Source organism: Numenius arquata, chromosome 18, assembly GCF_964106895.1.
Source record: "Numenius arquata chromosome 18, bNumArq3.hap1.1, whole genome shotgun sequence".
Taxonomy (NCBI): Eukaryota; Metazoa; Chordata; class Aves; order Charadriiformes; family Scolopacidae; genus Numenius; species Numenius arquata.
The window spans coordinates 7,105,173-7,129,032 of NC_133593.1; the positions used below are offsets into that span (position 1 = coordinate 7,105,173).

Below are 23,860 nucleotides of genomic sequence, written 5' to 3' on the forward strand. Positions count from 1 at the left end.
AACGCGGAGCCGGGGCCCGGGCGAACGGCCCCCGCGGGGGCATGGCGGGGCGGGCCGAGCCGCAGCGGCACCGGGGAGCGCCGGCCCCGGAGCACCGGGGAGCGCCGGCCGCGCCTCTGCCCGCCGCGCGTCCCGCCGCCGGCTTTTAGGGGGGAGCCGCCCCCTCGGGGCTGGGGCCGCCGCCGCCCCCCACCTCCTCGGACCGAGCCTATAAAGGGGCTCCCGGTGCCGGTGCCGGTGCCGCGCTGCCTGCAGCGGCGGGCAGGGCTGGGCAGGGCGGGGCGGGGCAGCGACGGGGCGGGCAGGGCTGGGCAGGGCTGGGCGAGCCCGGCCGGGCCCCCCCTTCTCCTCCGCCGCCGCCGCCGCCTCTCCCGCCTCCCGTGGACACTTCGTGAAAGTGCCGCCGCTCCCGTTCCCCGCGCACCCCGACCCACCCCTCCCGGCCCCCTCCGCCCCACCGGGGGACATGACCCAGCACCGCTCCCCCGGGGCTCTGCGATCCCCCCTCAGGACCGGGTGTCACCCACCGCCCCATTGCCGTTCTCTCCGGTAGCCCCCTCCTCCCTCGCTATCCCACTGGGGCTCTGCCGCCCCCCCGCGCCTGCCGGGGTCCCGGTTGTCCCCGCTGTCCCATCTGCCCAGCACCGTCCCTGCCGCCTCACGGGGACCTGCCGTCCCCACCGGCCCCTCCGCCTCTTATCGCCCTCTCCGCCCCACGGTGTCCCGGTCCCGCCGTGGTCCCGCCACCCGATCGGGGCCCCGGCTCTCCCCGCTGTCCCCGCTGTTCCCTCCGCCTCAGTACTGCCCCTGCTTCCCCCCCCCGAGGGGGTCCCTGCCGCTCCCTACAGTGCCCTCCGCCCCTTACCGTCCCCTCCGGGTCCCTGATAGCCCAGCGGCGTCGCGGACGCCCCACCGGGAGCTCTGCTGTCCGCTCTGCACTCCGGTCCCGGCTGTCCCCGCTCTCCCCCTGTCCCGGCTGTCCCCGCTGACCCTATCGGCGTCCCGACACCCCACCGGTGTCCCGGCTGCGCCCCAGACAGTCCCTCCTGTCCCCCGGAGGTCCCTGTCACCCGTCCCCTCTGCCCCACCGGGGGTGACGTTATCCCACCCGGAGCGCTGCTGTTCCCACTGCCCCGCCGGGGTCTCCGCTGTTCCCGGGGGTTCCCCGCTGCCTCCCCGGTCTCCTGTCGCCCCCCGCGGTTCCTGCTACCCCCGGGTCCCTCCTGCTCTACTCCTCGCAGGGTCTCGGCTTCTGCCCCGGGACATGGCGGGGGGGGACGGGGACGACGGAACACGGACTCGCCACCATGGCAACGGCCCCGGCGCCCTCGCCCGTCCCTGCGTTAATGTGGCACCCGTAGTCCCGGGGCTGTCAGCACTGCGGGGGGGAATGCGGCGGGGCCACGTCCCCAACGTGAGGGGAGGGGGACAGTCCCGACATCGCAGCGCTTGGCACAGCCAGCTGCACACCCAGGGGCCCGTTGGGACCGTGCCGGGACCCATCTGTCCCCGCTGCACCGCCCGTCCCGTCGGGGCCCGGCGGCGCGCTCCCGTACTCGATCTCTCGTCCAGCGACTGCTTTGGCCTAGCGCGGGGTTCGCTTAGTGCTGCCTTCCCGCCTTCACGTGCTCCCAGAGCCATGGCGGCCTCCGTGAGGGTCGGGAGCGCGGCCCCGGTGCCCGCCACAGGTGGGCTGCGGCCGGGTCAACGCTGGGTTCCCGGTGCCGGTACCGGGCGCTATTTCGGTCGGCTCAGCGGGGGAGGCCGAGCCGGTGGCGGGGGAGGACGGGACGGTGGCGGAGGCACCGTCCCGGCCTCCCCCGCCATCGGCCCGGCCCAGCTGGCCCTTTGGCGGTTCGACCGTGGGCCGTGCGGGGAGGGTTTGGTGGCTCATGAGTGCCGGTGTTGGGCTGGAAATAGTGAATAATCCTCCTGCTGTCACTCCCCCGCCGCTCTCCGGTTTCGCCGAGCTGTAGGGGGGCGGTTGCTGGCGGGGGCCGGCTTCAGGATGCAGCTCCCGGGGACGGGCCTGGCTCACCCGCTGCTGTTGAGTTTTCCCCGATAGGATAACGGGATCCCCTTGATGGGGCAGGAGGGGGACACCCCCCACCCCCACCGAGGGTGCTCCCGGGGTACTTGCAGATGAGCTATGGGGGGGTTGAGCCCGGTGTTCCCCCAGCTTGGGGGGAGCCAACCCCACTTGTAGGGTTTCACACAGTTACAGTGGTGTTTTCTGGGCAGAAGAAAAAGGTGTTTTCCCCAAAAAAGTGCCAGCAAGAAGGGAGAAACCCACCTCTTTCTCCTGCTGCTTGATCCCAGGGGTGGCATGAGGGCAGCGAGGATGCTGGTGGCCCGTGGGCTATGGGGTGTGCCGCCCTCCTGGTCGCTCCTTTAGGCCACCCCATTTGTCCCACAGTCCGAGGCCCTGCGCGGCGAGCGGCACAGCAGATCCCCGAGGAGATCCTGGGTAATGTGGAGCTGCGGGAGGCAGCAGAGGCCCTGCCCCGAAACTACAACTTCGAGATCCCCAAGACCATCTGGCGGATCCGGCAGGCTCAGGCCAAGAAGGGTGAGCACCAGCCCCAGGGATGAGGGGGTTTGGGGCTGCAGCATGGCAGATTGGTGCCACTGAGCTCCCCAGCAGCGGGGGGACCCACTTGGGCTGGGGTGTGGGTCCAGTGAGACTGGGAGAGGGACGGTGCTGAGCTGCCCAGCATGCCCCTGCGTGTTAAGTCCCTGTCTTGGCAAGCTCTCATCCCCTCGAGGGGGGTTAATAGATCTGTATCTCTGGATTATAATCACATCGGACAGGACAGGTTGAGCTGCGCAGACCTGTCAGCCTGTGAGATGTGTCTGGGATGCTGGCCAGGTCCCTGCTGCTCTCCTCTCTCCCTGCGCTTTGCTGCCATGCTGCCAGGGCCGGGCAGGGGGAGCCCCACAACGCCCAGCTCCGGGGGGCTGGAGGGGCTGACAGGGGGCTGGGCCACGCTACTCCCTGGTCTGAACCTTTCTCGGGGTCCTCAGGGAGTTACTGTAGCCCTAGAGGGGTGGGGAGTGGCCACGGTGGCCCTGGAGCAGGTGCTGTGGTGCTGCGGGGTGGTGCCAGGGCTGTCCCCCTCCGCGGTGTGTGCATCCTGCTGTAGCTGGGCCAGCTCTCAGTGTGTGATTAGCTACAGGCATCAGGACACAGAGCCTCCCTCTTCATCCCTGGGTGTCCCCACCCTCGCTTTGCACGTGGGCAGGGGCTGCTTACGGGGTTGTGCGGTGCCGGGGCCTCTGGGCAGAGACAGATTTGAAATGCTGTGTCCACCTGGGAATGTCCCTGCTGGCTGCTGCCGAGCTGGCAGGGCCTGGCAGGAGCTGGCAGGCGTCATGGGGTTATTCTATGAGCTGCTGCTTGAGCCGGTCCTGGCTGTGATGCCGAGGGGCTGGAGGCTGCCGGAGGCGGCTAGTCTGGTCTGGCTGCGGTGTGGGAGGCAGAGCTGCCCATCGGGATGCGGTGAGGCCGCCCAGCCGTGCCACTCCGTCTTTTGTTGCCACGTTTTGCTGCTTGGCACCTCCTAATTAAATGTAAATATGCGGCTGGGATTTAGGCTTCAGAGCTGGGAGCGGAGCCCATCAGCCAGCCAGCCGTGCTGGGATTTAAAAATCTGCGCATGCAGAGCCCAGCCAGGGGCTCGTTGCTGGGGGAACGCAGCCTCCCACCGGGCTGCGGCCAGCCCTGCCTGTGCCCTGCCTGCTGCAGGGTCTGGGGGCCTGGGGTGTCACCCCCGTCCCTATAGAGCCGTGCTGGCAGAGAATGACCCACCCGCCTCCTGCCACCCCCTCGCTGTTTGCAAGTCTGCTTGTTGGCAACAGTTTGGGGTTGGGCAGTCCCAAATGGTCACAAATGGGGTGGGGAACACCGGGACCTTGAGTTGGCTGGCCCTGCTAGGTCGGGCAGGGGCTGGCAGAGCACACGCTGCTTTCCTCAGGCCCTGCGGGTTGGAATAGGGTGAGATTAGCCTGGTTTGGACCAGCTCTTTACTGTGCTGGCCAGCAGGCTGGGCCTGGCAGTGCCAGGATTTCTGTTGGAGGAGGATCTGGAGAGGACATTTGGGTAGATATTTCTGGAGCTGAGATGTCTTAGTTGGATCAGGTGAAACGACAACGGGATTAATGGGGCCTCCTCCATTCATCTCGCCCAGTGTGGTTCTTGCTCCTCCCCATCACTCCAGGGCAGCTTGGGAGGATCCACAAGGGGGTCCTGGCTGGACCTCAGGCGCTGGGGGAGCGCCCAGCTGGGCTGCAGAGGCAAAGGGATTGTTCTGAGCTGTGAGGAGGGAGCAAACCAGGAAACATCATTCGTTGATGAATAAATTCCTGCTAGGCACAATGCTGCGTCGTTGATGGCCACCCTTCTGAAACGGGGAGAGAGGCAGGGAGGGGAGGTGTGGAGAAGGGCAGCGAAGACGATCAAAGGTTTGGAACAGCTTCTATACAAGGAGAGATTAAATAGATTTAGATCCTTTAGCTGGAAAAGAGGCGAACGAAGGGGGATATGATAGAGGGATATAGAATTGTGAATGATGCAGAGAGGCTGAATAGGGGATGATTATTCACTCTTTTTTGTACTGGGAGAACCAGGGGCATACGTTTACATTATTAGGAGCGGGTTTAAAATAAACAGAAGAAAGTACCTTTTCCTGTGCAGCACATAATTAAAATCTGGAGCTCATTACTGTGGGAAGCAGGAGAGACCAGCAGTGTCAGTGGGTTCAAAAAGGGATGAGGTGTGTGCGCAGGGGCTGGGCACCAGCAGGGAGAATGGATATGGCCCGAGGCAGGACCACGTGTACCCTGTCTGCCAGAGCAGGGATTTTTGGCCAATTTTCTGGCTGTTCTGGGGAGATTTGTTCCTGTGGCTGCCACTTGAGATGGACACGTTGGCCCCAGGGACTGGTACCCAGGTCCCTGCTTCGGGACATCCCCTCCAGCCCTTCCTAACCTGGGGGCTGTTTCTCTTCCCAGTGGCCCTGCAGATGCCGGAAGGGCTCCTCATGTTCGCCTGCACCATCGCAGACATCGTGGAGCGGTAAGATGACGGCTTTTGTGTGCTTCCCTGCTTGGTTCCGGGGGCTGGTGAGGGGATGGGGGCTGTTCCCAGGAATGGGGTGGCCACTGGATAGGGCTACCTGTGCAGGATGAGATCCAGGGCTACTGCCGAGGGAGGAGCAGGGGGCCCCAACGTGGCTGCCCTCACAGGGGCACCTTGGCCACAGCCTGGCCGGGTGCAGGCAACGCTGCTGCCTTGCAGCAGGTCACAGGGGTGTGCTGTCAGCCCCGGGGACAGGGACTGGCACCACACCAGCCCAGCCCTTGCTGCTTGGCTTCTCCTCCTCTTGCTGCTCTGCCGGGAGCTGCTGACAAGCTCAGCATGTCCGGGCCCTCACCGGGATGATGGAACTAGGGAGCAGCTGTGTTAACAACTGGCTGACGCCGGCTCAGTGCCTGTGTGCTCGCTGCAGCCACCGGTGAGAGGAGGCCCAGTCCTGTCCCTGGTGCTTGGGGGCAGCCTTTCTCCAGCTGGCGAGGCTCGAGGCCCAAAGCAGGAGACTGCAAGCGGCTCCTGCTGGGCAGCCCCTTTTGCCTGGCTTCTGATTTTCTGTGCCGCTTGGGAGGTGGGGTCAAAGGCACGGGAGAGGAGCTGGGCTTTGCAGCCGCAGAGGATGCAGGCACCTTGTAGAAATTGGCTGTAATCTCACTGCTGAGCGCGCCTCCCTCCCTCCCTCCCTCCCCACCCGCTGGCTTTCTCCCCGCTGCAGCTGCCCCCTCCCCAGCTCCTCTCTGTTTTCGCACAGTGAATTAGTGCTAATAGCACCGCGTGCCTCGTCTGCCATCGGGGTCGCGGCACTCATTAGTAAGCTGCCTTCCCGGGGCGAGCAGGCTCGCCTCCCCGCCGCCGTTAGCCGAGCAGCCGTCACCGTGCCGGGTGGGAAGGCAGCTGTGCCTGTGGGCTTTGTCCCCGCTTTGCCATCATTTCCCTTGTGGGACCGCGGCAGCCCCACGCCGGGGCTGGGCGAGGGTGCGGTGGGAAGGTGGGTGTGGGACGGGTGCGGGGGGCAGAGAGGACGGGTGTGAGTGCGGGCGGCTCCGCGTGGGCTTGTCCCTTTAAGCGGAGCTGCCTCCTCTCTGGCTTTGGCACCCAGCCGCTTTCATGTCTCCGACTTCAAAGGCAGCGGATTAAGGGGCTCTTTTATCTGAATGAAACCTTAAGCCCCACTTCCCGGTGGATGCTGGGGTGCTGGCATCCCCACTGGACTCACCCTCCTTGCCAGGGGTGCTCCGCAGGGCTGATGGGGGGTGCTGGGTGCTGGGGCTGGGGGTGCTGGTGGGAGATGGGTGGTGGGAGACGGGTGCTGCGTGGGGAGAGGTGCCTGGCCGAGAGCAGTGACGTGGCAGCACCAGTGGGCTGGAGGTTGGATGGGGGATGGATTTGAGGCCGAGCAGGAAGGCCGTATCCTTCCCTTGCTGCCACTGCACAGCACCCAGAGACACCCCACTGCCGGTCCCTTGCTGGGAGCCCTGGGTGCCATCTGTGATTCTGGCTGAGGACATGGCCATGCTGGGCACCAGCACTGCTGGCTGGAGGATTGTGGCTGTGGGCAGGAGTGTGCCCAGCCCTGTCCCCGGTCTCCCAGGGACACGCTTGGGACCCGGTCACATTGCCATAAGTGAGGTGTGAATCGGCAGGTGGCCTCGTTAGTGCCTGCCTCTTCCTGCTATTAATATTCATCGCTGGCATTAATGTGGAATCGTGGCTCGGCCGCCGCTCCTGCTGGCCCTCCTCACCCGGCGCTGGGGCCGGACGAGCCTCCGACGTGACGGGAATCGCTGCAGCCATGTGCTCCAGCGGTGGCTGCCATGGCCAGGCTGGGAACAGGGGCTCGGGATACTGTTGGCCCTGGGGTAGCCTGTCCCCTTCCCACTGGGGACAGAGGGGACTCAAGGGATGAGTATACTGGGGGTACCTGTGCCAACAGGGTGGGGTGGGGCATTGCTCAGCGAGCAGCCCCTCTGCCTACCCATTCCCTGGAGCCTCCTGTCACCTTCTTGATGGTGGAAGTTGGGATTTGGGGGTGCCAGTGAGCTCCCTGTCCCCTGCATGTTCTGGTAATGGCTGTAGAACTGTGCCTGGGGCTGGTGCTCCTGGGGTGATGATGCCCATCACTGTGTGTTCTGGCTTCACCGGAGCAGAGTCTGCTGCCACTCAGCCGGAATATTTATTCCTTCTGCTGGAGCTGCTTTTTAATACAATATTTGTACCGTGGCCTGGCAGTGCTGGGGAAGGCAGGGAGAGGGGACGTGGCTTTCCTTCACCACAGCACAGACAGCCTGGGGAGGATGTGGTGCTGTCTGTGGGTCTCTCTGTCCCGGTGCAGGGGGATGGTGATGTCACTCTCTCCTCCACTGCAATGTGAGAGTGAGCAGGCCCCTGGGGAGCCCTGGTGGGGGCAAGCAGGGGGCTGCAGGGTGAGGACCCCCCAGAACCTCATCCGGGCTCCCCAGTGTTGCACTGGTGCTCACTGGGCCCCAAGGGGCTGCAGGGATGAAGATGTAGCCAAAGTGTCACTGCCGCTGCCTCCGGAAAGGCCGGTGGGGTACTTAGCCTGGAGCCTTTGAAATCAAGAGTGCACTTACAGCATTGACCGGCGTGAGGCCCAGTTAATTAGCGTTAATAGGTTTGTCATTATTGAACCTGCGCGGGGGGGGGGGGGGGGGGGGGGGGGGCAGCGGGGCCAGGGTCGGCTGAGCTGGCGGGGCGGCGGGCTGCCGACACCGCATCACGACACTCTCGCGGCACCTTCCAAATTGGCTCCATTTGTCACGGCTGATGTAATTCGGCAGAGGGTAACTCGTGCTGGGGGGCGGCAGCGTGGAGAGGAGCGTGGGGGGAGCTCGGACCGGGGTTCGGGGAGGGGGGCAGGCCCCCAACCCACCCGCTGTCATGTCAGGGAGGTGGCAGCGGTGCCCCCTGCGCCAACGGCTTGGTGGGGAGGGGTTTGTCCGGGAGCAGACCCCTCCTCTCCCCCCGCCGGGGCTGGAACAGACGGATCAGCTGGGCTCTCAGCTGGGCTTTTGATTCCTTGTTAATAAAGTCGGCTGTCAGCCTTCGCAGCTGCTAATCCCTCCGTCTCCCTGCGCCGCGACGGGGCGAGTGGTTCCTGCTAATAAGCCGTGGCTCGGCAGCGGGGACGGGCGATGGGGGGGGGGGCGGTCCAGGGGCATCCTGACACCCACACAGGCAGCCCTGCCACGGCCTTGGCACCTCCCAACAGCCCGATGGCTTTTGAGCATCCCTGCGAGGCAGTGCTGGGGGTGTGCAGAGCATCCCGGTGACCGTGCCACAGTGCGCCCAGCAGCACACGAGGACATTTCAGAGTGACAGGGGGTCTTGAATCATCTCTGGTTGAGCAGTAAGGAGTTAAACATCGTGCAGACAGCCCAGCAGCTCTGGCATGGTTTGAAATGCCCCACTATGGCCACTGCTAGTGCCATGAAGGCTGTCCCCTCTGGGGCTGGCGGGTGGGCAGGACGAGGGCAACAGGTCCTCTGGCCAGGCAGGTTTGTGATGTGCCACTGAGCAGTGTGGCACTGAGTGCCATGGCAAAACTGGCAGCATCACCTGGAGGTCCCAAAGGGCCATCCTGGGACGCTAAAACAGGTCAGGATCTGGCATCAGCTGCACAGTGCCATAGCGCTGCCGTCCCTTCTCCCCTTGTCCTCTAAGCGCAACCCGGAGGCGCTGGCAGCACGGTGCAGCACGCTGTGCAGGGGAATTTAATCACCATCATTAACCACACAACAGCATCATTAGGGAGAATGAAGTTCTCACTTCATTGGAGATGTTTAAAACCTCAGCCCGGGCGGTGATGGTGTGGGGAGAACTAGGCAGGGGGGAGTGTGTGGGGTCTCTAGGGCTGTCACATCCCAGGGCTGGGACGTGCCAGCACAGGTGCAGTGCCCATCACCACGTGCCCCGTGCCACCTCCTCGTGTCCCTGCGGAGCCCAGGGAGCTGGCAGTGATGGGCAGCACCGTGGCCGGGCCATGGGGAAGAGGGGACAGGCACCATCTGGGCACAGGATGGCTGTGGTGGCTTTGCCACCACCATGCTCTGGGCCCTTGGTTTGCCTTACTTTGGGGTTTTTTTGCAGCTGCAAGGCCAGCAAAGCTGGGGTGCTTCTGGGACGTGCCCTCTGGAAGGACGGGGTTGGCCCTGGCACCCCCTTTGAGGACAGAGGGGGAGGTCCCCTCAGGGGAGGGGACCCATCCAAAGATGGCTGCTCTTGGAGGGGGCTGTGGGGGGACACACCTCTCCTCGCCCTGACCCACTTGCAGATGCTCTGCGGGACCCCGTGCCGCAGTGATTGCCCAGCTGCAGTGGGGCTCTTCCAGTGCCGTTTGCAGTAAAATTGCAAACTCATTATTTTAATTATGTGCAGCCTTCCTGTGCTAATGAAGTTGGGAGTCTGGTAATGGGGCTTGGTGATGGGCTTCTCTGCTAATTAAGCACATTGTTCTCAGCCGGGGCTGCTCTCAGCCCCTACGCCTGCCCTGGGACAGCAGCACCCGCTGGCACCTCTCCCTGGCATGGGCTGGGCTTGGGTGCCGCAGGGCAGGCAGTGGGTGTAGGGTTTGTGGGGTGATGGTGGGGTTCTGCCTTTGTCCCAGGGGACAGGGTGTGGGGTATTTGCAGGACATAACCCTCTTGCTTATCCCCAGGCATTTCCCAGAAGGGAGGTGACACTATGCCAGAGTGTGACCGTGCTGTGAAGGGCCATGCGCAGGCGAGGCAGGTGACTGTGAAGCAAGGAGCAGCCTGCTCCATGTCCCCATCCCCAGCTGGGACACATGGGTGCCCCAGCCTCTCAGTGCTGGCTCCATCCTCCAGCAGCCCTGTGGTGACAGGACCGGCCACTCTCAGCCCAGTCCCCGCAGTCCCCTCCCCACCAAGGGCTGCTGGATCCGGGCATGGGGGATGCGCTAGGGCTGAGGACTCCTCTCTGCTGGGGAAAGTGGCTCTGCTGCATGGATTGAGGACCAGCACAGTATCATTCACACGCTGCCATGGTGTCAGGGGACCCCACGCTCCTGCCAGCAGCAAGTGCTCTCATTTATTTGTCGAGGGGCCGGGATAAATCGGGGCCACTTCAGCCCAGCGTCGGTGCTTGGGTGGCAAGGAGAGGCCGCCCTGTGCTTGGGGACATGCTGGCCCCGCGTGTGCCTGTCTGTCCCAGTGTTTTCAGCCTCCAAACTTGTCCCTGGGTTGCTGTCGCCTCTGTCCCACACTGGCCAGGAAAGAGCGGGGCTGGGAGGGTCCAGGGGTGCCATCCTGGCAGTTGGGATCGGGGCTGGGACCTGGCCTGCCCTGGTGTGCATCCTGCCAGTGCTGAGCATGGCGCTTTATAAATGGGATTTCGGGAGCCATCTGTTTAAAAGAGGAGATAATGAATTAGGGGGAGATGAGAAAAATGCTAAGGCCGGGCGGTTTTTCAGAATGAGCTGGGGTTTACGGGACATAAAAGATGAATAACCCTCCCCACGTGTTCAATATTCATGAGCTCCCAGCTGTAGTGAGCGGCTCGGCGCTGGGTGGGGACAGCCCCGTCACCGCATCCTCCCTGCCAGCACGCCGCTGGGACCCGTCCGCCGCTGTGATGAGTTGCTGGGACACAAAACACCCGCAAGGACGTTCCCTTGGCTGCCCCTCGCCTGCATCCCGGTCCGGTCTGGTTGGCGAGCAGCTCCCCGGCCCACGTCGGAGGCAGGTGGCTGCTAATTGACGTTTCCTTCCTCTGTAGTTTGATGAAAGGCTCTGGCGACACCGAACTGATTAAAACATCAAGGGGAGGCCCCGGTGCTTGCCTTTGATTTGTCTCGGGAGACGATTGCTGCTCTGCTCAACCGTCCAGCCCAGCCGGCGCGGGTGACCCCGGTGCGTGCCGTCCTGGTGCCTCTGTGCCTCTCCTGCCAGCGCTGCCGGGCTGCCAGCACCCTTCCAGCCTCGCCAGCCACAATGGCAGCACCACTGGGCTCTCTCCTCACCAGGCATCGTTCTGTGGCCTCTCTGCTCCTTGCTCGGCTGTGGCTCTGCTCCCTGCAGCCGGAGCGGAATGGTTCCTTGTGGCCAGGGTAGGGCTCAGCCCGCTCTCTCCCTGCCCATGGGCCGGTAGCAATGTACTGCCAGCTACAGCCCTGCACACCGGGCAGGGGCCACGGGCACCTCTGCCAGCCTCTGCCCCCCTCCCTCCGCCGTTGCTATTTCACTTTCTTGCTCTTCACCCCCAGGGACTTTCTCTGGGGTTTGGGCCAATTTGCATACATTTTAATCTATAAAAAATTAAGCGGCGCTGGCTGCCGCTCTGAGTCAGACCTCCCCGTCCTGAATCTTAAGGAGCTGAATAATTTTCCACTTTTGCTGAGATGTGTGGAGTCTGATTCATGTTCATCTCATCACCTCTCATTAGAGGAGGGGGCTGGAGGCCTGGGGGGTGGGGAAGAGCCTTCTCGAACCTTCACTGGCAGCCCCCAGCCCTATGGGGCAGCCGTGCAAGCAGTGGAGGAGCCGTCCTCCCGTCCAGACCACGCTGGCAGCAAGGGACCACAGGATTTGGGTGCTAGCAGGGATCTGGTCCATCTTCTGATGGTCCCCAACCATGTCCCCAGCCCTTGGGACACCGCGAGGAGCGGTAGATACCCGGGCTGGATGTGGGAGGTGGGGATGACTTTGCCCCCTCTCTGGGGATGCTCCAGCTGAGCTGCTCCCCTGTCCCCCTCCCCGGGCGCTGACGGATGGGCCGGGGCTGTTAATATTCAGCACGCTCCACCATTTCTCCACCTTCTGCCATCTGCCCAGCTCTGCCCACCATTTCTATTCTTGCCACCGACGTAACGCTCCCTGCCTGGCGCTCAGGGGGGAGTGTGCGGGACCCTGGCCCCCAGCCAGCACCCAGTGGGGGGTGACACTGTGCCGGGGCCCCCAGCCTCTTCACCCCACCCCCATGCCAGCAGCAGGGGGGACCCCACTGGCACTGAGCTCCCCCCACTGGCACTGAGCTCCCGCCACTGGCTTGACCTCCACATAAATAAGGAATTAGCATCTGGTTTAAGCAGCCCCTCCAGGCGCAGGGCTTTGTCATCGCGATACCTGCTTTTATCCGTAAACTACTACGGCAGCTCACCGGGAAGGCGGCCAAGCTAATAATCCCCTGAAATGGTGCAATAAAGTACCCACAAAGGTGGCACCTTTAAATCATGCCAGAGCCCCGGCTTTGCCGGTGTGTGCCACTCTGCTGGCTGGCAGGTGCTAGGTGGGCTTGCGCTGGAGCGCTGGGATGACGGAGCAGGGATATGGGACAGCATCAGCATTTCCCTTGCCAAATGCCACCTAAGCACCAACTGCTCCTGGAACACACCCAGCTTGGCCAAACTGGCACCCGTGGGTGACACAGCTGGGTGTGGGCTGGGGTGCACCGGCTCACACGGTGCCCGGGCATGGGGGTATGGTGGCTCAGCCAGTCTGGCTGGTGCGTCTGGGGATGCCAGGCCCGTCCTGGTGGCTCTGGTCCTTGGAACTGGCTGGAAGGAGCAGTGGCATCACGCTGCGCCGGGTCTCCCTCTGCTGCTCTCCCCGCTGGAGCATTAGGAAGCTGGCAGCGTATTGTTTGATGAGCAGATAATCCGCTGAATTGCAAACAGCTTTACCCAATTGAAGAGGCGGATTACCGCTCTCCAGCTTAATCATGTTGACATCTCGGAGAGTAGCCAGTGCTCGTCCTCTTTGGCGCGTGGCGAAGGGCTAAATGGCAGCGCGGGGTCCCCCGGTAGTGGCGTGCCACAGAGCTGGGGGGCAGGATGTGGGCTGCGGGGACAGCAGCCAGCCGTCACCCTCACCGTTGTGCCTCCCCACAGGTTCACTGACGCAGAGGCGGTGGTGATGGGCGACGTGACCTACGGGGCGTGCTGCGTGGATGACTACACGGCCCGGGCCCTGGGCGCTGACTTCTTGGTGCACTACGGACACAGCTGCCTGAGTAGGTGACACTCGGCCCTGGGGCGCTGCCGAGGCAGCCATGCATGGCACTGCAGAGGCTGTGCTGCTGCTGCCGTGCTGTGCTGAGCAGCTCCCGCCCCGCTTGATGCCAGCTCGGAGACTTAGTGCCAAGGGCTAATCCCTTCCCAAAGGGATTTCTGTTCTACAGCCTCAGTTGCAGGCTTTGGATGGGGCCAGGCTGGCTGAGCGGCTGCCTGGGGGCAGGATTTTGGGGGCAGCAGGGCGTGCTCGTCCCGCTCAGCCACGCACCACTGCAGCACCCAAAATCGTGCCCCTGTGCCCAAGAGCTGAGCAACGGGACCATGGCTTGGCAGGACCCCACTTGCCCAGGAGCCACCGATGGGGATAGATCTGCTCTCACCCCTCACCCCACAGCGGTGGGTTTTGGGGGGAATTCGGGAGCAACAACGGAGGGGAGCAAATGGCCTGGGTGTCCTGCTCACCCCGGGGCCGGTGTGGGGCCAGGGAAGGCAGCTTTGCGGGTGCAGCACAGGCTGGGCGGGGAAGGGAGGAGGAGGCTGTGTGCTCCCCAGGCGGACGGTACTCTGGATCCAGTTGCCATGGAAACTGCGCTGCTGTCCCAGATGCTGCTAACTTTGAAGTCCACCCAGGATGGAATCAGCCCAAAAATAACAATAAGACGCTCTGGGTTTTAAGGTGGATCGGAAGAATTGCCGTAGCGAGCGGCAGGCACGTGCATCCCTGCCGCCTCCGCGCTCCCGGCACCCGGCGGCCCTCCTGGATGTTTATGGGGCCGTATAAATGGGTTTGAAGAATTGCGTCAGGCTCCGTATGAAATACTGACTCTCCAGTGGAGAACTCTGTCCCGAAAGCCACATCGGCATGAGCGTTTGTGGTGATAAATATCTGTGCTAGGTGCTTTGTTATGGAAGGAGGGTTATGGGCACCACTGGAACAGGGTGTATAAAACCTCTGGTTTGTAGCCTGCTATTACATGAATGAACAGCGGGAAGGGGAACAAGGGGACGTATCCACTGGTGCTTGGGAGCACACTGGTTTAAGAGCCAGGATGCTCTGGGAGATGGGGGTCACATCTTCTGGAGCTGCTCCCCGCAGGGACAGGCAGACGCTTCCAGGCTGCTTGTCACCAGCCTTGCTGCCATCCGTGGCCCATGGCCACGTGGTCCCTGCCTGCACCAGGTTGGATGGGTTGTGGGGCACATCAGGGTGCCTGCAGGGTGCTGGGCTCCTTTTGGGCTGCCCAGGGTGCTTAGTGCACCGGCTTAGTGCAGCCACCTTCGCAGGGAGCCCTGTGGCCAATGACAGGGCACATCCTGGTGCCACACACAGGCGCTTTGCCCTCTCCCTCCTGGCCCCACGTGCCCCACGGGAGGGAGTAATTTGCACTTAATTGTGATCAGGTGAAGAGCACCAAAATGGGAAGTGAACGTGGAGCTGTGGATCGATGTGGACTCTGTGTACTTTAATTATTCACTTAATCGTAGTGACACAGGCTTCTTAGCACCGGGGGTAATTAGATTTGTGTTCATTGATTCCCCAGGCTGCCATTATCTGGAGAGAAATGAGCGGGTGCTCTCCGCGGCTCCCATCTGCACCCCCTGCCTGGGGTGCCAGTGTGGACAGAGGGGTGGCACAGCCCACAGCCTGGCCTGCCCACACCAGGGTGGCTGGAGCACAGGCAGCTCTGCCAACATGCTTTATCCCCCGCTGGGACCTCACCAGGACCCAGGGCGTACCCTGCACTCACACCCTCTCTCTTCCTCTCGCCAGTTCCCATTGACGCCACACAGGGGCTGAAGATGCTCTACGTGTTCGTGGACATCAAGATTGACACATCCCATTTCCTTGAGACCATTCGCTTCAACTTTGCAGCAGGCACCTCCCTGGCCCTCGTCAGCACCATCCAGTTCGTCTCCACAGTGCAGGTGAGATGGGGGAACACCCAGCAGTGGGGCGTGGGATGGGGCTTGTGCCTCCCCCAGCCTTGGCCTTGGCTCAATCCCTCCCTGACCCTGTTCCAGGGCTGGAGCATCTGCCCTGGGGTGCTGGTGGTGACGGTTCCCCTCTGACGAGTCGCTGCGATAATATGCTGCTGCCGTAATGTTGATCAAGTACTTTATAATAACTCTGATCAATGTTTCATGGCGGCACCCCTCCCTGGCTCCCCCGGGAGCTGCTCTGTAAATGTCAGGGCAGGCGGTGGAGCACTTGGCATTTTGATGCAGTGCCGGCAGCGGCAGGGGAAGCTCCGGCGGGTCTGTCTGTCTGCCCCTGAACGGCCGGCTGGGCAGGACGGGAGGAGATGAATGAGCCTCTTGAGCCATGTCTATCTAAACACGGGGCTATCGAAGCGTTAAGCGTTTTCCCTTGTCTTTTAATTGATATGTTGGCTGAGCCTCGCTGAACATCTCCGCTGTGCGGGCCGGTTACCCTCCGTGACGGTGCCACCCTGAGCAGACCAGCCCCCTCCGCTGCCACTGTCCTGTGACACAACAGCACAGCCATTGCCACTTGTACCCCATGGAGCTGGGACCCCAGGGTCCCCAGCAGTGCCGGGGATCATCAGCCTTGGCCACGCTCTGTGCCATGGCCTGTCCCTGCTGGCCAACTAACCCCATGTCTCCTGCAGGCAGCGTCACAGGAGCTGCGCTCCCAGTACAAGGTGTGTGTGCCTCAGTGCAAGCCGCTGTCCCCAGGGGAGATCCTGGGCTGCACGTCACCCAAGCTCACCCAGGACACGGATGCCATCGTGTAAGTACCTGAGGTCCTCCAGGACCCTCCTGCATGCCTCAGGCTGCCAGCCTTGCCTGTACCCCCTGCCCAGCTGTGGGGTGGTGCTGGGGGGTGGCATGGGGACGTCCACAGGCTGGGATGGGCCATCTCCAGCTCCCTGCACTGCTCGGGGTGGCGTGTGCTCGTAGCGCAGAGGAAATAATTGAGTCGTATATCAGAATAGATAATAGATGGAAGGGCGGGTGGATAATTGGAAAAGACAAATGGCCGGGGCCCAACATCACAGCAACATTAATTTTATTTAAGGACAGCAAATTAGAGGGAGCACTTCGCTTCCTATCACCTAATTATTTTAGGTAATGGAAATGCTTAATGTACTGTGAATACAGTGCGCTGCAGAATAAATAAATACAAGGACCCCACCCTTGGGGGGAGCTGGGGAACCTGGGTACAGGTTCAGACCCCACCAAGCCCTTTCTTGCCTGCCCTGCTGGGAGCCAACAGCGCTGGCACCTTTCCCAGCATGTTTGTGTGGGGAGCTGGGCTCGCAGTTGCCGGGACAGGGTGGCGATGGGGGCTCCAGCTTCGCACTGGGACCAGCGAAGAGGTGCTGCTTTCCATCTCTCCTCAAGGGCATCAGGAGCAGGCAGGGGCGGCCGGGCTGGCACCACATCGGCGAGAGTGAGTCCTTCCCGCTGCTGGAGGAGCTGTGGTGTGGTACCGACCGGCCGCCCGTGCAGGTGCACGCAGCCGGTGTACCTGCGTCCTCCCCGCGTTATTATTTTCTCTTTTGCCCGTCTCTGGGGCTAACTTTTGCAGACAAATTAGCTTTGATCTCCCAAAATGTCATTCTCCAATTAAGGGCAAAATCTAGTCAAGTTTTAAGTCTGAATTCATTTTCCGAGCCCTCACTCCATTAGGGCAGCTGAATGAAAGGCTTTGAAATGTAATTGCTGACTTGAAATCCGATTAGAAATGGAAGCAGCAACGTCTAGAACCAGACGTTCAGATGGAGCAGCTCCCAGCTGCCCCATGCTGGCGTGGGCATCCCTCCTCACCCCGAGTGTGACTGCCTCTCCCTCCTGGGTGTGCCTGGGGGGCTGCACAGGGCTGGGGGGCCCCAGCTTTGCCCGCTGGCCTTGGGTCCTGGCATGGAAGCTCGCATTCTCTGCGTCTTGGAAACCAGTGGGCACATGGAAGGGCACTGCCATTTGCCACGTGCCGTAGCTCTCCCTTTCCTCTTGGCAGGTATTTGGGCGATGGGCGCTTCCACCTGGAGTCCATCATGATCGCCAACCCCGGGATACCTGCCTACAGGTACAGAAAATTCCGGGGGGGGGTGGTGTGGGAAGAACCTGCCTGTAAGTACGGGCAGCCCGTGGGCACCCACTCTGCTCCCCAACAACACCATAGTGGAGAGCACCCCAGACCGCTGGGGACCACCATGCGCCCCCAGAGCACCCCCCACCCCGGGGCTGGGCAGGCAGCTGCCTGCAGCGGGAGCAGGCAGGCAAGGGGCCAGGGGGTGGGTGAAGAGGTGCGGCGGGGAGACGAACGCCAGCCATTTACTCCGGCTGAATATAAACATTTTGACAAGTACCTGTGAAAGCTCGTGGAGGTGCAGCCATTAAAGCCCGGCTGCTGCAGGCAGAGGCCATAAAGCTCTATGATGAGGCCGCTGAAAGCAGATGAAATATCAAGAGCGAAAGGCTGGGCCCATTTGGCGAAATCTGAATTTCTTAGTAGGTCGTTTGTTACTAACGGGAGGCGCGCGTCAGGTTTATAGCGCTGGGGAAGCTGCCGAAACCCGAGCGGGATTTGATTAAAATTCTCCTCGTCAAACAAAGCAACAAATCAAAGATTTCTTCATAATTGATGAGCCGGGACAGAGGGGAGCTGAGCGTGGAGCTGGGCGCATGGCCCAGACTGTGCCAGGTGTTGGGGGGCTGCGGTGGGGACCCCATCCTTGTCCCCTCTCTGTGCCCTGATGAGCCCGCTGGGGCCTGTGTTGGCCATGGGGTGGGGGGGAGAGCTGCTGTGGGAGGCAATTAGTGCTAATGAGGGAGGGGCAGGATGATGGGGTGTGTGTGAGCCTGGCTCTTTTTTGCAGATACGATCCCTACAGCAAGGTCTTCTCCCAGGAGCACTACGGCCATGACCGCATGCACCGTGCTCGGCAGGACGCCATCCACGCTGCTGCCAGTGCCCGCTGCTGGGGACTCATCTTGGGCACATTGGGGCGTCAGGGCTCCCCCAGCATCCTGCAGGTACCAGCCCCTGCCTGGGCGGGGGGCCATGCTCCTGGGTTGGGGGAAGGACTGGTGAGCGATGGCCCCATCGGTCCAGTGGCCTCGCTGCCAGGGCAAGGGTGGACCGGGCACCGCTGGCAGCCCATCGGTTGCCACTGGCCGGGCTCTGCGTGCCCCCAGGCTGAGTGGGTAGGGCAATTAGCAGCGGATGAGGGAGGCTGGACAAGGGCTTATTAAACCTGTCTCTTTCTGGGGAGAGCTGGCCAGCCTCAGAGACCCCCCCCGGCACGGGCAGCTCGGCAGTTAATTCCCTGGGTTTGTTTTAATTGGATGAACTTCCGATCGGGTTCACCATCCCTGCTCAGCTGCTGCACTGGCACTTTCCGCACCCTGGCTGGGCGAGGGGAGCCAGACCGCGATGGAAGTGGGGTTCCCCCAGTAAAGCAGCCCCACTCACACCTGGAAATTTTGGGGGTGCTGCAGGTGAGATTTGGGGCAGAGCAGGGACCAGTGGGCACAGCAGGGAGGTGAGATCCCAGCAGCCACTGTCCCGTTGTGGCCCCAGGGAGCTGGGGGACAAGGACGTCCCTGGCCCCTCCTGGGCTCCTCTCCTCATCCTGCAGCCTCTGGCTGTGGCCAGCCTGTGGCAGGCGGGCGTCCCAGGGAAGGCAGCCGCTAACGAGAACAGATTGTTGTCATTGAGCGGTAATTACTTCATTAGGCGGAGGCACGTGCTGCGGAGAGCCAGGCTCAAGCTGGAGCCATGGCCACAGTCCCCATCACTGCACTTGGGATGGGGACATGGCTGTGGGGCAGAGATGGGACCCACAGAGGGTCTGGTAGCTGGGAAGGGGCTATGGGCAGAGCTTGTAGAGGGCATCTATTTGGACTCCCCCAAACCCCCCGGTGCCTTTTCCCCTGCAGCACCTGGAGTCGCGTCTGCGTGCCCTGGGCCGGCCCTTTGTGCGGGTGCTGCTGTCTGAGATCTTCCCCAGCAAGCTGCGCCTCTTCCCTGAGGTGGACGCGTGAGTGCTGCTGACCCCTCGCTTGCCCGCCACACCCCAGGGTGCCCCATCTCCGTCCAGATCTCCAGTTCCTGCTGGAAACTGTCTCATCTGTCCTGTTGTCACCTGGGCTGGCGCTATGCACCCCTGTGCGTGCTGTGCCCATGGGGAAGGGAGGGGACATGGCTGTCCTTGGCAGGGTGGCTTCGGCACAGTGGAGACCTTGCTCCCTGCCTGCTTCGCTTCCTTCCCAGGGGACTGCTGGGGGGCTTCATTGCAGCTTGTTCTTCCCAAAGTGCTCCTCCCCATCCGTCGCCACGTTTTTCCCTTCCAGGTGGGTGCAGGTCGCCTGTCCCCGGCTCTCCATCGACTGGGGAGAAGCCTTCAGCAAGCCGCTGCTGACGCCCTATGAGGTGAGCACCCTCCTCCTGTTTTGGGGGGACCAGCCCTGGTGTGGGGTGATACCCCAGAGCTTCCCGTAGAGCTGTGGGGCTGTGATCTGCCAGGATGGCGACATCCCTGCGGTCAGGCAGCGTCCCCTCCTCTCCCTATCTGTGTCTGCTGGGATTTCCAATCTCTTGTGAAACCAGTGGGATTCCCGGTGCCATGAGCTTCCACCGGCTTCAGCTCCTTGTCCCCTCCGCAGGCCGCGGTGGCTCTCCGGGACATTGAGTGGCAGCAGCCATACCCCATGGACTTCTACGCCAGCCAGTCCCTGGGGCCCTGGACGGTGAACCACACCGGCATGCAGCCCCCGCGCCACGGCCGGCCGGCTCAGGTGGGCAGTGTGTCCCGGGGCAGTGGGGTGTCACTGGGGTACCCCACTCCGTCCTTTCCTGCTCGGTGGCCATGTGGGGTGGTGGGGATAGGCAATGGGAGCGTTGGCTCGGGTTGAGCTCCCAGTGCCGTACGGTGCCGCGTGCCCAAAGCGCCACCCTGTGGCTTTGTTCCCGATGAACGGTAACAGGGCTGGTGCCAGCCCCGCGGCGGGGGGGGGATGACACGTGAGCACCCCACAGTCCTTGCCGGGGCGAGCACCTGCCTGGCCCCACGGCCCCCCCGGGAGGGGGGACCCCCCAGCCATGCTGTGGGCTGAGCACGGGCAGACTTATCACAGGTCAGGCGGGGCTGTGATCCCCATACTGAGCCCCCCCACACCTCTCTGCTGCAGGTGACGCCTCCTGCGCCCCCCACCCCGGCAGAGGGCAAGGAGAGACTGAGCACCGGGGGCACGGCAGCCTCCTGAGTGCAGCCTGTACCCCGTCCTGCTGCCACCATGCTCCGGGACCCGGCGGGGACACGGGTGGGGGCACCATCCCCCCTCACCCCGCAAGGGTAAGGACCACCGGGGCCTCCCGGTGCTGGGATGGATGGGAACGCACCCCTGTGCCTTGGCAACTCTGCTGCCTGCCAGCCCCGGACCGGCTCCCAGCAAGGCCAGGCTGTGCCGCAGGCTGTGTCCCCGACAGCTCCCGATGGCACCGGGTGTCCCGTCCCGTTCCGTCCCGTCCCCCCGGGGACGCCCCGTCCCGCCCCCGGCACCACTCCCCGCTCCGCGGCCTCCCGCCGCCAGGGGGCGCGCTGGCGCTCAGCCCGGAGCGGCACCGCCCCGCTGGCCGCGCCGTCCAATGAGCGCGCTGTGTTTCGGCGGGAAGGGGGCGGGGGGGGGTGTCAGCCGGAAGCGACGCTCTCCACTTCCGGTGGCGGCCGGAGCCATGTCGGAGGGGCGGCCGCTGCGGTTGCTGGGCCTGCACGGCTACCGGCAGAGCGAGCGCCGCTTTCGCCAGCGCACCGGCGCGCTGCGCAAGGCCCTGCGTGGCCGTGCAGAGCTGGTGGCCGTCAACGCCCCGCACCTCGTGTCCGGCGGCGGCGATGATGACGACGACGGGGACGACCCCCCCCGCGGCTGGTGGTTTTCCGGGCCCGACACCTTTGATGCGGGGGAAGTGGCGGCGGCGCCGGCGGGGCTTGAGGAGTCGCTGTCAGGAGTGGCGGCAGCGCTGGCGGAGCACGGGCCCTTCGACGGGCTGCTGGGCTTCAGCCAGGGTGCGGCGCTGGCCGCAATGGTGTGTGCCCTGCGGGCCCGCGGTGACCCCCGCTTCCCCGTGGCTTTCGCCATCCTGGTGGCCGGCTTCGCCAGCCGCTCCCCGGCCCACAGCCACTTCTACCGGGAGCCCATCGCCCTGCCCACGCTGCATGTCGTGGGCGATGCTGACGGCGTCATCGCTGCTCCCCTCAGCAGGGAGCTGGCCCAGCACTTCGTGGAGCCTGTTGTCCTCACCCACCCCGGCGGGCACTTTGTCCCTGCGGCTGCGCCCCAGAAGAAGGCCTACCTGGACTTTTTGGACCGATTCCACCCCGGACAGGGCCAGGCTGAGCCGCTGGGGGCTGGGGCTGTTTGATAACAGTCTCTGTAATAAATGGGGCTCCAGCGAGCCGTGTACAGCCTGCCATCTTGGTGAAACATCCCTGTGTTTCCATGCTCTCCAGAGGGGCCAGAGAGCCCTCATCACCTGACTGTGCAGTGTCAACCCAGGGCCAGGCTAAATGGCTCTTCGTTAACTCCCTTTCCTTGTTTTGCAGCTTCGTTGTGTACGTGAGTGTGGGGGTTTGAGGGTGAGGGGTTTGAGGACAGGAGGGTGACACTGCTCTGTGTGAGGTGCTTTCAGAGACTTGAATAGCTGTTCAATATCAGGGTCCGTCAGCTCAGCCACAGGAAGCGTATGCAGAGCACACAGCCCCTGCAGTGGTTGTACCCCAAAGGTTTGTGTGTTTTATTATTGCTGGTGAAAGCTGTTGAACCAACCTTCCAGCTGGTCTGGGCCTAGAAAATCCTCTCATCCCTGGCAGCGCCCAGGGCTGGTGTTCGCTTCAGGAATTAAATGTCTGCTGGTTCAGCGTGCGTGTGTTGGGAGACTTCTCTATCTTCCTGTGTACAAAGTGCCTTTGTGAACAAGAAAAAATTGTCACTACATTTTTTGGCTCTGATGTTTTTGAGAAGCACACGGAAATCTTTATTGTCATTGTAATTGGAGGCATCCTGCTTGGCTGCTGCCGGGGCAGGTCAGGCTCTCTGCTCTGCAGCCTGGAGGTGCTGTGCTCGCAGGGCTTCTCTAACCACGGCTTTCCTTGGGGTGCAGCGCAAGATGGTTGGTACAAGAGAGAAATAGGGTGAAACTTCTCGATTTGTCCCCTGCTCGCGCAGCAGTGGGATCTAGGGAGCAGCAGGGCAGTGCAGTGTGGGTGCTGTGAGAGATGGAGGACACCGTGGGGCAGGAGTGGGGACAGGGGACAAGCACTTCGTGTTTGCTCAGCCAGGAACAGGCCTGGGAGATGCTGTGGGTTAAAACCAACGTGGCAGAAGCGAGTGGTTCCCACGCCTGTGCGTTTTACCCTCTGGTTTGTTGCCGGTTACTGACAGTGGCGACGGTGGGAGGATGCGGCTGGTTTCCCTGCAGCCCAGCCCCGGGCTGGCCTCACTCCTGGGGGGCTGACAGGGCTTGGGTGGCTTTGCCACCTTGCAGAGTGGCACCGGGTGAGCTGTGTCACCTCTGTGCTGCTGTGATGTGAAGGCATCAGGTGTCTGTCACCACATCGGGGACACTCAAGGCTGTTTTTTTTGGGGGAGGGATGCAGCTTGGGGCTGCGTGCTCCAGGGAGTGAGGCCGAAGGCGGCAGCCAGCCGTGACAAAGCAGCAGGGCCTTTGTCTCCGCCGCTCCCCCCACCTCAGCCCTCGGTGGCGGCAGACAGCACTTCCCCAGCCCGCCCGTTCGTTAGCTGTTTAATTATCGTAGAGCTACCCCCTCACTGCGGTGGTCTCCCAGCACAGCATCTCGCCCCCCCCCCCCAGCCCAAGCGGCTCTGTGGGATGGCACGGAGGAGGCACTGCAGCCATGTCCGCTCACCACCAGCCCGCACTGCGGCCCTGCAGCCACCGGCCAGCTTCTCCCTGCTGCCGGGGGGGAGCCACCGCCGCAGCTCGATGGTGTTGTGAAGGGAGAAGGAGCCCAGGCATGCGGTGAGTGAGCAGAACGGCGCCGGCCCCGCAGGAAGCTCCGTCGGGTGGGTTGGGGAGGGGTGTAGAGGGATGGGTGACCCGAGCTGGGGGTGCTACAGTACCTGCCGCCTCTTCCCAGGGTGTGTGAAAAGATGGCTCCTGCCAGGTGGCTCCTGTACCAGGTTTAAACAAATTAATAAAAGCAAATAAACGTCCCCCTCAGCCACGGGGGGCGCCTGTGCGAGCAGCGGAGGAAGGAGGTGCTCTGCTCCTGGTGCGATGGGAGGAGGGAAGTGGATCCTGTGGGCATCACCATGTGTCCCTGCCGGAGGTGTTTGCCCTAGGAATGCTGCCCCCCCTCCCTGCTTTTTCACCGGCCAGATGCCTTTGTGCCGGCCCCTGCCCACCCCTCGCCGATCCAGGCCTGTTCTTGGGGCGCAGCCGCCCTCATCCCCTGCCTGCAGGGGTGAGCCTGGACACCAGACTGACCGAGGTTCTGCTTCCTCGCTCAGCGTGGTGGCTGGGGGGGTTTCCTCTTCCCCTACCCTGGGGAAGTTGTTTTTTTCCTCCAAAACGGTGTGTGGCGGATGCTGGGAGGGCGATGGAGCCAGCCTGGGTTCTGGGGAGCAGCTGTGACACTGGCCTGGGGTACAGGGGACCTGGGGATGGCCAACAGCGTTACCCAGTGGCACCGGGAGCCTGGGTGTTTTGGCAGGGGTGGGCTTCACCCCTCTGCTCCCCAGTGGGGCCCTTTCCATCCCCCCAGCGCAGCTGTTGGAGCCTCCTGCGTGCCCACAGT

General features: G+C 63.0%; 3 protein-coding genes across 4 annotated transcripts in view; 2 read left to right on the forward strand and 1 right to left on the reverse strand.

Annotated features, from left to right (window-relative positions):
- Nucleotides 1–1,641, reverse strand: part of RTN4RL1 (reticulon 4 receptor like 1) — a 31,599-nt gene extending 29,958 nt beyond the window's left edge. Inside the window, exon 1 of the mRNA XM_074160891.1 lies at nt 1,557–1,641. Within this exon, the coding sequence (XP_074016992.1) occupies nt 1,557–1,641 (85 nt within the window). The remainder of the gene's footprint in view (nt 1–1,556) is intronic.
- On the forward strand, nt 1,640–20,309 carry DPH1 (diphthamide biosynthesis 1). 2 transcript variants are annotated; one of them, XM_074160690.1, is made up of 12 exons: nt 1,640–1,688; nt 2,417–2,569; nt 5,011–5,074; nt 12,954–13,075; nt 14,848–15,002; nt 15,707–15,828; nt 17,059–17,127; nt 17,921–18,077; nt 18,984–19,084; nt 19,398–19,476; nt 19,710–19,841; nt 20,235–20,309. In XM_074160690.1, the coding sequence occupies exons 1-12, from the start codon at nt 1,640–1,642 to the stop codon at nt 20,307–20,309; spliced, it is 1,278 nt and encodes a 425-aa protein (XP_074016791.1). The 2 variants fall into 2 exon arrangements, with proteins under 2 accessions (XP_074016791.1, XP_074016790.1); XM_074160689.1 differs by lacking the exon at nt 1,640–1,688 and having other exon boundaries at nt 2,362–2,569.
- A 469-nt stretch (nt 20,310–20,778) lies between these two features.
- Nucleotides 20,779–21,465, forward strand: OVCA2 (OVCA2 serine hydrolase domain containing). Its single transcript, XM_074160692.1, has one exon. The coding sequence runs from the start codon at nt 20,779–20,781 to the stop codon at nt 21,463–21,465; it is 687 nt and encodes a 228-aa protein (XP_074016793.1).
- Nucleotides 21,466–23,860: the final 2,395 nt, after the last annotated feature.

What these genes read in the sequence shown, in the direction of transcription:
- DPH1 (XM_074160689.1), top strand. Translation starts at nt 2,362, where the DNA reads ATGGGGTGTGCCGCCCTCCTGGTCGCTCCTTTAGGCCACCCCATTTGT. An exon ending in AGTTCGTCTCCACAGTGCAG is followed by an intron (nt 15,003 to 15,706) that starts GTGAGATGGGGG and finishes TGTCTCCTGCAG; the next exon opens with GCAGCGTCACAGGAGCTGCG. An exon ending in CAGGACACGGATGCCATCGT is followed by an intron (nt 15,829 to 17,058) that starts GTAAGTACCTGA and finishes TCCTCTTGGCAG; the next exon opens with GTATTTGGGCGATGGGCGCT.
- OVCA2 (XM_074160692.1), top strand. Translation starts at nt 20,779, where the DNA reads ATGTCGGAGGGGCGGCCGCTGCGGTTGCTGGGCCTGCACGGCTACCGG.